Genomic DNA, 12327 nt, shown 5'->3' with positions numbered 1-12327 from the left:
CTTTAGATATAAAAGCAAGTTGGTTCAAAAGCTTTGAACTTCCTGCATGTTTCAAGTTTCTGCAAAGTCGAGTCTTGAATTTGAGTAGATCACTTTTTTGTGGATGATTTTCTGTGTAAGATGGTTGGAAAACTGGAAGGACTGTGTGTTTGAAAAACCTGAAGTTCTGAACCAGTTGCTGATTATGAACTGTTTGAAGAAATGGATACAAAATGTTCATTTTACTGATAGCACTCATTCATCTTCATGCTTCTTAGTTCAGTGAGAGGTTTAGTGAGTTCAGAAGTTTTGAGAAGACAGTGGGTTATTCCACTGGTCCGTAGGCTGCTGAAGGGTATTGGATCTCACTTAAATCTGGACGATAAATTTTGGTTCTGGTTTTCAAATGCTAAGAATTCAAAGATTGCAGTCTGCTTTTTGATGTATTCTTCGTTTATGTCATATTTAGTGATTAACTGTTCAAGCCTCTATATATTACTGGCAGGATGAGTTTCCTTCTAGGCAATATTAATTATACATAAATTGAAATGAATAGCTGCTTAATTAGAAGGCATGATGGGTTTTAAAGAACACTTTGAGGATGCAGTATGGTCAGGGCAGAAATTCTTCCCTCATCTTTTACATTTTCCAATCTTCTCTCTTGGCACTGCTGAGCTGAAGCGTTTATTCTTTCTTTGCCTTCTCTCAGGGGAAGAGAAAAGTGAAGGTAGTTTAACCATAAAATAAAAGTTGTCTTATTGTGTGTAAGGGTGGTATGTTGAGAACAGTTATTTATTGCTATTCATTTCACCCTGTGAGTGGCTGCTATAGATTTATAAAATCTACTGATACACTTTAAAGTTGTTATGTGCTTTAGCTTTTATAGATCAATAAATTTTCCACAGCTGTGGATGCTCAGAAGCACGTCTTGTGAAATCTTTGCATTTTATTAAAAAAAAAAAAAAGCCATAAAAAAGAACCCAAAGAAACTTGTCGACCTCATAGCCAAGTTGTCTTCCAAATACTTCCAGCTGCAGCTAGAGGGATGAGTCATGCTGAAAGCCGAGGAGCTTTTCTAAAAGCCTTTCACTTGGTTCACATGATTTTTATTTTTTTTAACGTTACATTCCTGTCTGTTTTTCTTTTCTTTAAAAAAACAAAAAAAACAACGTGAAGGCGAGTCGCCCAAGGAAAATCCGTACGAGGATGTGGAGCTGAAAGGCCGTCACGCGGGCCGAAAATCCCATCAGCTCTCCGAGAATTCCCTAGATTCTTTGCACAGGATGTGGACGCCGCAGGACAGGAAATACACATCACCTCCCCAGGTAACAGCGTGACGACGCCGGTCTTTCTGTGCGTGAAGCTTATTTAAAACTTTTGCAAGAAAATCACTCATGGCATAGGAGGAAGAGCAGCTGTACCGAATGATAGAGGGTATCTGGAAAAAGAGTGCGATCAAATGCATAAATCGTTGCTGGGAATGCTCTCGTCAGCTGTAGCTCAGCTTCTGAGTGCTGCGCTGCAGAAGCTGATGGCTCTTTGTGCTGGCGACGGCCTGATGAGTTTAAGCAGAATTCTTCCAGCAGTTGTTTGTGAGTTGAATCTGGCCCTAAATTATTTGTACGGCTGCGCCTCTTTGTGAATTGCCTCCATGTTTGCTGCTGGGCTTTTAGTAGGGACAGGAGGGAAAAAGTCAGCTGCTTAATCTTGCCCATGTATTGTTACTTGAGGCCTTCACGCTCACGTGAAGTACGTAGTGTGGCATTTTTTATTGTAAAATAGAGGCAGCCAGGTATGCCCCCCCCCCCCCCCAATAAATAAATGAATAATAAAATAATCAGAAAAAACTGAGCATCTGCATTTAACAAGGCTGTGTCAGTTGTGTTTATGGCATAAATTAAAAGACCAGGAACTCTGCAAACTTTCCATTTTGTGGTGAATTTTGCAAAGCAGTCTGTTTTTTGTGAATGCTATGAAATGACAGGTTGCTTTGTTGTTCATGGGATCATTGTGTTCATAAGGAAAAATAAAAATTTCATCGCATGCTTAATTTTGAGATTCAAAACGCCTTTTAAAGGAACTTTGTTTTGCACTGAATCAGCAGAAAATTTGCAGTTGAACAGAAGGTCACAACAATTTACATTTTTGTCTTGTAAAGAGACCTAGAACAAAACTGAATACATTTTCTTTCACTTATTTTGTGTGCATGCGAGCACCACAGTCCGAGAGACAAAAGAAGAATCACCAGGATTCTTAGTATGCACCTAGCACATCATTCGTAAAACAGGAGTGTTTTCAGCAAAGCTGCTGAAAAGGTAACAAGTGGAAAGTAGTAATCAGGCAGAGTAAGGAGAAACAGAAGCTGCAGCCATGAAGATAACCTCGTGGTGAGAGACATACTATGCATAACAATTATTTTTGGCTCTGTGTGTGTGTTAACAGGAATTGTGTAGCATCTAGAGGATCCAACAGGGTGATCCATTAGGGTAGGAACCATATAGGTCCATAGTAAGATACTGTCTGCTGTTCTCTGTTTTACACAGGGTGACCAAAGACTATACAGATGACAATTACTTCTGTAAAGTTGGTCAGTAAATAAATACTCTCTGGTATCTTTGCAACAGGGCTGTCTTTATTCTGGTAGCTTCTTTTTGAAATGCTGCCTGGAGTTTCCTGCCAGGAGTCAGTCCTGCCATAATTGTGCTGTCATTGTGCTGATATCTAAAGCAAAGAGACACTAAGAGCAGGTCAACTATGGGCCTGGGTAATTCTCCAATGACCAGAAATAGAAAAGTCTCAATTTCCTGAAGAATGGCAGCTTTGGCAACGATTTATCACCCAATTTTTCCAGCATAGCAACATAGCTGGATTAGCAACATGACTTTTCAGTCATGGATGATGATAAACAAGATGGAAGAGATCACGAAGTCAGCAGGCTTTCAACAATCATCTCCAAAAAGAATTCCTTTCATTAAAGTATAGACTGCTGCAGATTTTCCCGGCATGCTAACCTGTGGTAAGCAGAGACCTTAGAAGCACTGGCTTGTGGTCGTTTTGAATCCCACTGTGTCTTCTCCTTTCCCATTCATATTTTCAGTTTTTGAAGTCATTAGATATAAAAAGAATGTTTTATTGATGAGATTGTATTTGTGATGCAAAACCCACACATACAGAAACACCTATGCTTCATCCCAGATAGTATGGTGCTTTAATAGGTAAGCCCTCTAAGTAGAACAAATGGGACATTTATTACTGCAGGTTTACAGCTCGTAATACTGCTAATAGAATATTAGCAAATGCCAATTGACAGCTGTTTGACATAATAGTACTTTTTTCTAAACATGCTGGTTAAGCTTCTTAGAGTGTTTGTGTTTTGGAGGAGAAGGCAGGGACCCTTGCAAGCCTGCCAGTTAACCTTCCTGAGAGCTGGGCAGAGCTGCTTGAAAGACTGCTCCAAAAGAGCCCCAGTTTTTTAAAGATAGCTGTTACTTGGTGCTTAATCCTGTCAGTGAAATTTTCCTTTACCTTTGCAATGATAATGATTTCATGTTTTAAAGGGAATTCTTTGGGAATGCAGGACAAAGCTGTAACCGCGCTTCTGCACGTTGGCAGATCTTAAAACATCTTAACACAATGGAAATACAGCAAGCTTGATTTTCTACTTTCTTTCTCTAGGATAAAATAGCAACTTCAATGTAATTGCTCTTGATTTTTACTACTGCAAGTGAAAGAGACTGACCAGGCCCATTGGGTCAGTGTTCTGATGTCAGCCAAGCCTTTAAGTTAGGTTTGAAGGTTCATAGAGTTGACGTGATGTGAGTGCATGGAAATGCACCAAAGCCAAAAGTACTATTGTTTTCTTTGAACTTTAAAGTCTTAGATGTTGACCCCTGACTCTTCGTTTTGACCTTAAACCCTCTCTTCTCATAAATCCCGCAGAGCAGTGGCTCACCTGGCACGATGTCCTTGTGTAGCCACCGCTTGCTCACAAAGGGCTGCTTCTGCGCTAAGTATTGCTGAGGAGGGGAAGAGCTCAAGCTGTTCTTGTTCCTGCAGCTACCTTCGAAGCCCAGCAGCCAGTCTCTACGCATCGGGAACTGGTCAGAAAGGAAGAGCCACCGCTTACCACGGCTGCCCAAGCGGCACAGCCACGATGACATGCTGCTGCTGGCTCAGCTTGGCATTCCCTCCTCCCCTTCCAGCCTCAATGAGGACAGCCTGAGTACCACGAGCGAGCTGCTGTCTACACGGCGGGCCAGGAGGATCCCAAAGGTACTGGCAGGGTGATCAGGCTTATGCTGAGCATAGTTCACCTGTCTGCAAGAGCTTGCAAATTTCTATCCAGCCTTTAGCCATCACTGAAAGCTCTTTTTGTATCCTAAAGGAAAATTGAGATCAAAACAGAAACAGTAACTCTCAGGAGCCAAGACGTGCTCCTTTTTTACATACAGCCGTACTGTGAAAATCCCTTCCTTAGAAGTGGGTAACTCTGCCCTGGTCCAAGAGTAGCAAACATCTGATTGCCATCTTTGCACAGAGTTGATTTTAAGCCAGTTCTGTTTTCCACACTTTTCTTTAAGCTCAGAGCATTGTGGGCGAGCATTGTTGTGTACCTAACTTTATGATTTTGAATGGGTGATGGCCAAGCAATTATTATTTATAACATGCAGCAGCATCTGAAGTGGGTTTTTTCCCCATCATTTGTTTACTGGTTTCAGGAAAATAACTATTATTGGCCTAATATGTTTCCCTTCATTTACTTGCAACCTACCCCATCCTGATAACCCTGTTGTAAAAATTAATTTTCTGTTTTCCAAGGAATTTTCCAGTTCAAAATGGGATGTAAAAAAAACCCAAGCCACCAAGCAAAACCAAAACCACCCAACAAACCTTTTCTAGTACAACAGCAACAGAGGGGAGGAGAAATGCCATTATATTTATTTTTTGGCTTGTGAACAAAGTTGATTTTTACTGTATATTCAGCTTTTTCCTGTTCTTATTAGAGAGCGTATTTTAAAGTACATGGCTGTAAATACTGTGAGTAGAGGGAGATTTTTATATTCCTGTCAATTAGTCTGAAATTCTGTCTAAGCAGGAAACAAACAAAAAGGAAGGAATTAATCCTACATCCTTAATATTTACTATATTTTTACTTTCTTGGAATATACAATTTTACTACACAAATGAGCATACATATGTGAAGGAAGTTACAGAGTAACTTACAGAGTAGCTTACTACTTGGTTTTGAGTAAAACTTGTAAAGTTTGGCTGTTAGTTTTGTATCCAACTTTCTTTTTTTTTTGGTTGTTTTTTTGTTTTAATTTAAGGGACAGACATTCTCCTTATATGAAATTATGTTTTCAGCATATGATTATACATAGTATTATCATAAATCTCGTGATAATTTCTATCTTTGACCACTCCAACTCCTAGAATAACGTATTACTGGAGAATCTCAGGTTTTTGTTGAGAAAAAGCTAGTTATTAGAGGGAAAAACTTGAACCTGAGAAGCTCCTGTTCTGTACCACCCCCAGTGATGATTTGTGAAGCAATATCCAAATTCTTTAAACATCTGGGCTTCCCTCACCACAGCGCAGGTATTTTACCCCTGGTGAAGTAGCTCAAGCAGATAAAGTGCCAAGCAGCACAGCAAGGGGAGTGAAAAATCCCAGCAAGGCCCCTCACTCCTGATTCCTGATGCCTTGTTTAGTGCTTACGTGCAGGAGTTTCTGGGCTGGCGCACACAGTGTGCAGATTCCCTGGTGCTGTGCAGATTCACAGCGGGCAGAGCCAGGCGCATGGACGCAAGCAGAGAAGTTCCAGCTGAGCCTTGCTGGTGGGTTGCACATGGCTCAGTCAGCGTGTAGAGGCAAAATCCCTAATACTGCTTCAAGCAGGAGAACAAGCAAGGATTTTAACACTTCAAACTGTCCGTTCTGAGACAGACCCTCTTCCTCTGTTGGAGGGGTTGCATGAGTTTTTGTTCCAGTCTGTGCTCTGTTACTGACTTTCTACTCCGTCTAGGGTGAATTAGTTTCTCTCACTGAGTTTATTTCTCTCTGCAAGCTGAGGTAAAACAGCTTTTGAAAATTATATTATAGTTCTATCAGTAATGCTGCTATGAAATGAAAACATACTATTCCTGACTCATAAAAACATTATGAAGATTAATTGTTACATATTTATGACTCTCCAGAAGTTATAATATTCTGTTTAATTACGAATTCTTAGTAATCCCAACCTCTTGTTGAAGGCACTAAACACAAGTTCTCTCATTAATATTTTCCACCATCTCAGATTTTTTTTGATAGACAGTTATTATCTGCATTAGCCCTCCTGAGGGAAGTCATAAAGATGATTGCCAGGAGTTAAAATTCTGGCTAGTGCTGGTTAAAGCCCGCTAAAGCCAGTACTAGTAGCTAACTTCAAAATACTTTTGTAGATAAGGATACGATTGGAGCACCTCTGAAGTAAGATAAGTACGCACGAGTTGGAAGGGGGGGGAGCAGAAGTCCATATGGGCCAGATCCTCAGCTGATACGATATAGCTTCAAAGCAGCTGGTTCACTCTGTACCTGAAAAGGCTTTAAAAGTTAGGGCCATCTCCTTCTGTGCTTATTTGAACACACTAAAATCTCAGTTCAGAGAGGTGCTAACACACGTTACTCTTATGTTCAAAATAAGGATATGATCTTAAGATCCATGGCAGTTTGGCAAAGTTGGATATCGCTAATGGATCACTGTTACTTAGACAATGAAAGTGAAGAAACAATAGCATAGAGAGAGAGGAATGAGGTGGCAGAGGGTAACAGGTACTTTTGAATCCTCAGGCTTATTGTGCTTTTATTACAAATGTCTACGTGATTTTTGAAAATGGGATTTAGGTTTCCGAGTTATTTAATTGTTTTTTAAAATATATCCATAGGTAAAGGAGTGAGATTCAAAATAAGTGATTCGAACAAATGGGATTCAAAATAAGAGAGATAAGAAAAGTACTTTGAAAGAGTGAAGGCTTTGAGGGGTTCAGCTGGCCTATCATCCATGGTCAAATTCCTTGTTTGGATAGATTAATTAGAAGTGTTTGGTCTTAGTGATTCTGTAATTTCTTATTTTGCAGCTTGTCCAAAGAATCAATTCCATCTACAGTGCAAAAAGAGGAAAAAAACGACTGAAGAAACTTTCTATGTCCAATATTGAGACAGCATCCCTACGAGGTATGACACCACGCATCACGGTTCAGTGAATCCATTTGAATGTTAGAGGACTAATAGATTCCCTTCTTTCCTCCACACCTACCCCAGGCTCTACTTTGTTTAGAACTTTCTTCTACGAACAATGATAACTTTGTGTCTGTAGGAGGAGAAAATAGGGACAAGCTAAAAATAACAGAGATTCTCAACATTGTCTGTCCCATTAATCCCATGACCAGCTAGACTTTATTCAGCTTTTTCTTTAGTTCACTTTTTGACTAATTTGCATCTGTAAGTTTTGTCCAAAATTCACAGTTTTGACCTTGTAATTGATTCATGCTTTTTCCTGGCATGTGAATGTAACTCACACTGCGCTTCAGACTGCTTCCGGAAAAGCAGGGGCCAAAAAGAAATTCAGGCCATGTTTGTAATAGGAGTACAATAGAGCTTTAATGCGAGTACACCTCAGAAGTACATCTTGTCATAAGGTTACTTTTGCATGTTACTCTCACTGAGTTGGGTGAGTTCTGGTGATTGAAAATGTTGCCCAGACAGACAAAGCTCATAAGGCTTACTTTGACTTCTCAAATGCTGCAAAACTTTTTTTTTTTTTTGTAAATTGAAGTCTGAAAAAGAAGTGGAAGGGTTAAAATAAATTTTCAAAATGGCACATTCACCTCTGTAGCTTAGCATAGATGAGGGTTCAGTGCAACCAATTGCTGTAATGGGGAATGAATTTTGCACTTTCATCAAAATGAAGCTCTTATTCTCAAGCAAAATTGAAACTTAATCCAAGGAAAACACAATCTAAGGAGTCATTTAAACTGTTTATTTCAACATGTTTTAAAACTGAGGAGAGAGCATGCGTGGATCACAAGGCTCAGTGTGAGATACGATTTTTCCCAGTTTCAGCACAGTAAACCAAGTTTATGTTTGCTTTGGTTTTGCATTAACTGATACCTCCATCTCCTCTGCAGATGAGAACAGCGAGAGTGAGAGTGACTCAGATGACAGGTTTAAAGGTAAGGGATCAGCCTTCAATAACTTCAAGTCAGCCATTGTCACAGACCTTACCAAGGTACATTCTCCAGCTACCGCACATTGTTCCTGTCCATGGCCTATATTTTCCTTCCTGAACTATGCTAACTCCATTACTGCAAAGCTCACAAAGTTTCCAACACAGGAGCATGAATGTGGAAAGCAAGGACAAAATGAGCTGTGAGGATCTAACAAGGATTTGGCAACTGTGTCATATAATGAAGAACAGGACCTTTGATAGATTTGCTTTGTCAGCCACTTCACAGATGCTGATGTTTTCCAGACTGACTACTGGGTGCAAACTCAGAGGGATGAGATTGGATAAATATGCTCTCTTCTTATTCATACACTGCTTTAAGCGTTTACAGCTAGCTGCTGTTGGAGGAAAGATTCTGGGTCTGATCCAGTGTAGCGGTTCTTATACTCTTTTATAGGTCTGCAGTCTGCAAATTGTAGAAATTCCTTTATCAGTGCACAGCACCTGCACAAACTCTGCTTGAGCCAGGCCAGTAAATTAGTCCCTCATTTTCAAGAGTCCTGATACACAGAGAGAACTATAAAAAAGTTGAAGGCAGCAACAACAGATTTTATTACTAAAAACTTACCATGTTGTTAATAAGTGAGGGGAAAAAAGCCCAAGAGTGTGGAGCTGTGGTTATAAGATAAGGGGCAAGCATTTGTTTCTGTCTACTGCAGATGTCACCTGATTACTGTTCACGTAGGGAAACTTGCTGGAAAAAATTGTCTTAGGGAAACGGATTTGTTCCAGACAGGTGGTGGTAAGACCACCCAAAACAGGCTGTATGCAACATTGTACAGTGATCTGTGGAAAACCACTCATTGCTCCTTTGTAGACAGGTACCAGCCCAAAAGCACTTCCAGTTCTGAGTCTCTTTGTGTCAAAAAATATAGGGGTTGCTTTTGGTCATAGCCTATGACAGAAGACAGATGGGGCCTGGCCTCTCTTTTGTTACTGGGAGGATATTCTGATTTCACTGGAAACTGGGAAGTTTTTTCCCCATTGTTGCATAATGGAGGATCTTCATTCTGATGGCTCACGGACTGCTCCTGTGTGACCTTATATTTACATTGATGCTCTCAGGGCATCCCGAGCCAAAGATCCAGTTGTGACATGTAGCATGACGGGATTCACTGGGTCCCCATCTGTTGGGCTGGGGTGGGCTCTTTGGTTTCGCCTCTTGCAAATACGAAGCACTGGCTGGCAGTGGGGGGCTATCTCAAGGCAGGACAAGGCAGATTATTTCTTGGGATTTTAGCTTCCCTAGTTGTGCAGTCACACCAAGGCCCAAGTGCTTTATCAAACTAATTTTTAATTTTTGTGTTGTTGAACCAGTTGTATGATGGCTGGTCACCAAGGGGTTTCCCTTTCGTTCTGTCAATTAATTACTGCTGTGATCAAGTGCTTGTGACATCTTATTTCCCTACCGCAAGGGACAGTCTGCCTTTCCAAACTGGGCAGTGTGAGTGAATGTAGTCTTAAGGGATTGACATGTGCTGCTAGTAATTCATTTGCCATTGCACAGAGACCCTGGTATGAAGAGGTGGGGAAGAGCATGCAGGAAGCTGGTTTTACTTAGCTGTTTTCACTTATTGGTCTACCAGAACTGGTAATGATGTTACTGACTAGTCCACCATAGATGTCTAGCGACATGTCACTGGATCGAGGCATATCTTTGAATCAGGACTGCATGTGACCATGACTCTAAGATTGCCCCTCAATCGAATTGGCACAAGCAAAGTAATCCCACAGGAGGCAATTTGCACCTCTTTCATTCCCCCTTCCTTGGAGATCATTCCATGGCTTGTGTGGACTATGCCTGTGCTGTAGAGAAGGAGAAAATACACCTTCAGTAGGTCTTAGCATAAAGCTGTGCTACGTAGGGACAGGTCACAGAGTTGTTTTTCACCAATGTAAACCAGGTCCGAGTCAGGCCTGAGATGTGTCACCCTGGAGGCCCTAGTGCATTTGCACACCCACATAAGGGCTTAAAATCTAGGCTTATGTGCAAAGAAAAAGCAGACCTTTGGCAGGGTAACAGTTATGAACTGCAAATTATTTCAGTGCCTTAGTGTTGCATCACTTCAGTACTTGGAGAGAGTTTTGATTTATGGGTGCAATTAGTGAGGGAGACTACAGTATGAAGGTTTGCTTTTGAAAGGAGAATGTGCTTGGAATAATACACTGGCAAATTGAAAGTCCTTTGTGAACGGCTGTGGCTTACACATACACGTTACAGTTTACAGTCGCAGGTAATGATCTGTCTCTTTTTCTCCCCCCCCCCCCCCCCTTTTTCTTTTTTTTCCTTTTCTTTTCTTTTAAATGCTAGCTCATACCCAGCGTCTAGTACACATCCAGTCAATGCTGAAGAGGGCTCCAAGTTATCGAACCCTGGAACTGGAGCTGATTGAATGGCAGGAACGGGAGTTATTTGAGTATTTTGTGGTAGTGTCACTGAAAAAGAAGCCCTCTAAAAACACTTACCTCCCAGAAGTGACGTATCAGTTTCCCAAGGTAAAAGAAAAGTTCTTATATACAGTTCATTCTAAGACAATAAAGTGAATAAGTGGGTAAATTAATAGAAATCTATTTTTTAAATTGAGTTAATCATTCAGCTTTCATAATTTTTCCAAGGCAATCTGTTACAAAGTGAAGGACATAGAGTACTGAAAGCTTTCCCTGTTTACAAATTTATCTTTTCCAGTGCTGGAGAGTTTGGCCCAATGGTAGGTGTTTTAAAGACAGTGTTTAAATTCAGTTTCTAAATATTTCACTTCTAACTCATTTTGGCTATATTAGGATTTGTTCCAAAACTCGCTGAAGTCAATGGAAAGACTTTTGCTGATCTATGGCATTTCTCTTGTGCTCTTGCAGCAGAAAGGAATTTGAGTTAGGACTGTGTTTTAAGTGGCCATTGTGCAACAAGGGAGTTTTGGGCAATATAAAAAAAAAAAAAATTAAAAAACCCAGCAGTGATTATTTCTATTGTACTGGCATCTATAAGTCTGTCCTGGGGTCATGCCTCACTCTGCCAACCACAAATAAAGAACAAGCTGATGGGCCCTTGCTCCTCAGAGCTCATTAGTAACCCCCCCCGCCTCCTGAGAGGTGCTGCGAAGCTGGCACTAACAGTAACTGAGTGAACCTCAATTTTCTCCCCCGCAGCTAGAAAGACCAACCAAGCAAATGCGTGAAGCGGAGGAGCGTCTCAAGGCTATCCCTCAGTTCTGCTTTCCTGATGCCAAGGACTGGCTCCCTGTCTCCGAATACAACAGGTAAACCCTCCGGTGCTCCTCTGCTGCACAGTGCTGGTGGAGTGCATCTGGAGCAGTCACAGGCTCGCCAATGCCCAATTAAGGAAGTAGCAGCTTGAGACTTTGCCACTTCAGGCTCAAGCAGCTGTATTTGATTTTTTTTTTTTTTTTTTTTTTTTTTTTTTTTAAATTCTGTATTATTTTTCTTCCCTATTCTGCCTGGCTCACAGGCCTGTGTGGCTGAGGGGAGGAGGTTTGAATGTTCCTCTCAGTGCTAAACTCAGAAGCATAAATGGAAGTATTTAAAATAAATCTTAAAAAGGATAGGGCCCTGCCCAGCACCTACCCTAGTCATTTACCCCAGAATGCTTGTCTAACATAGCAGGACACCTCTTCATTTGGCTCAGAGCAATGCTGTTCTGAGAACTTTTTTGGAGCCGAGCTCTATGCCAGCAAAGGAGCCCTATCTTCCTTCTCTTGGAGATGAATGACTACAGAAAAGGGCAAAGGAAGGGAGACCCAGGCTTGCATTTTATATTTCATTAAAAAGAAACCTCAGAAAAATGTATCTTTTTTTTTGCCCCTGCATTGATGTGTCAGAACCTGTTGATCTGAAGGTGTAGAAGTAGTAGAATAGGCAAAAGGGATAGAATAGTTTGGATTGGAAGGGACCTTTAAAGGTCACCTAGTCCAACCCTCCTGCAACGAGCAGGGACATTTTCAACTACAGCAGGTTGCTCAGAGCCCTGTCCAACCTGGCCTTGACTGTTTCCAGGGGTGGAAACATCCCAGCCTCTCTGGGCAACCTGGTCCAGTGTGTCATCAACCTCATCGTAAAACATTTCT

General features: G+C 41.0%; 1 protein-coding gene across 1 annotated transcript in view; it reads left to right on the top strand.

Annotated features, from left to right (window-relative positions):
• The window catches only part of DENND2B (DENN domain containing 2B), a 146153-nt gene that overhangs the window by 85733 nt on the left and 48093 nt on the right, over positions 1-12327 (top strand). The window contains exons 4-9 of the mRNA XM_082317029.1: positions 1156-1304; positions 4036-4251; positions 7098-7194; positions 8148-8192; positions 10557-10741; positions 11393-11502. Coding sequence (XP_082173155.1) covers positions 1156-1304; positions 4036-4251; positions 7098-7194; positions 8148-8192; positions 10557-10741; positions 11393-11502 — 802 coding nt within the window. The remainder of the gene's footprint in view (positions 1-1155; positions 1305-4035; positions 4252-7097; positions 7195-8147; positions 8193-10556; positions 10742-11392; positions 11503-12327) is intronic.

This window comes from Platalea leucorodia, assembly GCF_965183815.1.
Source record: "Platalea leucorodia genome assembly, chromosome: 7".
Taxonomy (NCBI): Eukaryota; Metazoa; Chordata; class Aves; order Pelecaniformes; family Threskiornithidae; genus Platalea; species Platalea leucorodia.
The sequence above is the reverse complement of the archived record's forward strand: the minus strand, read 5'-3'. Positions and strand labels throughout refer to the sequence as shown.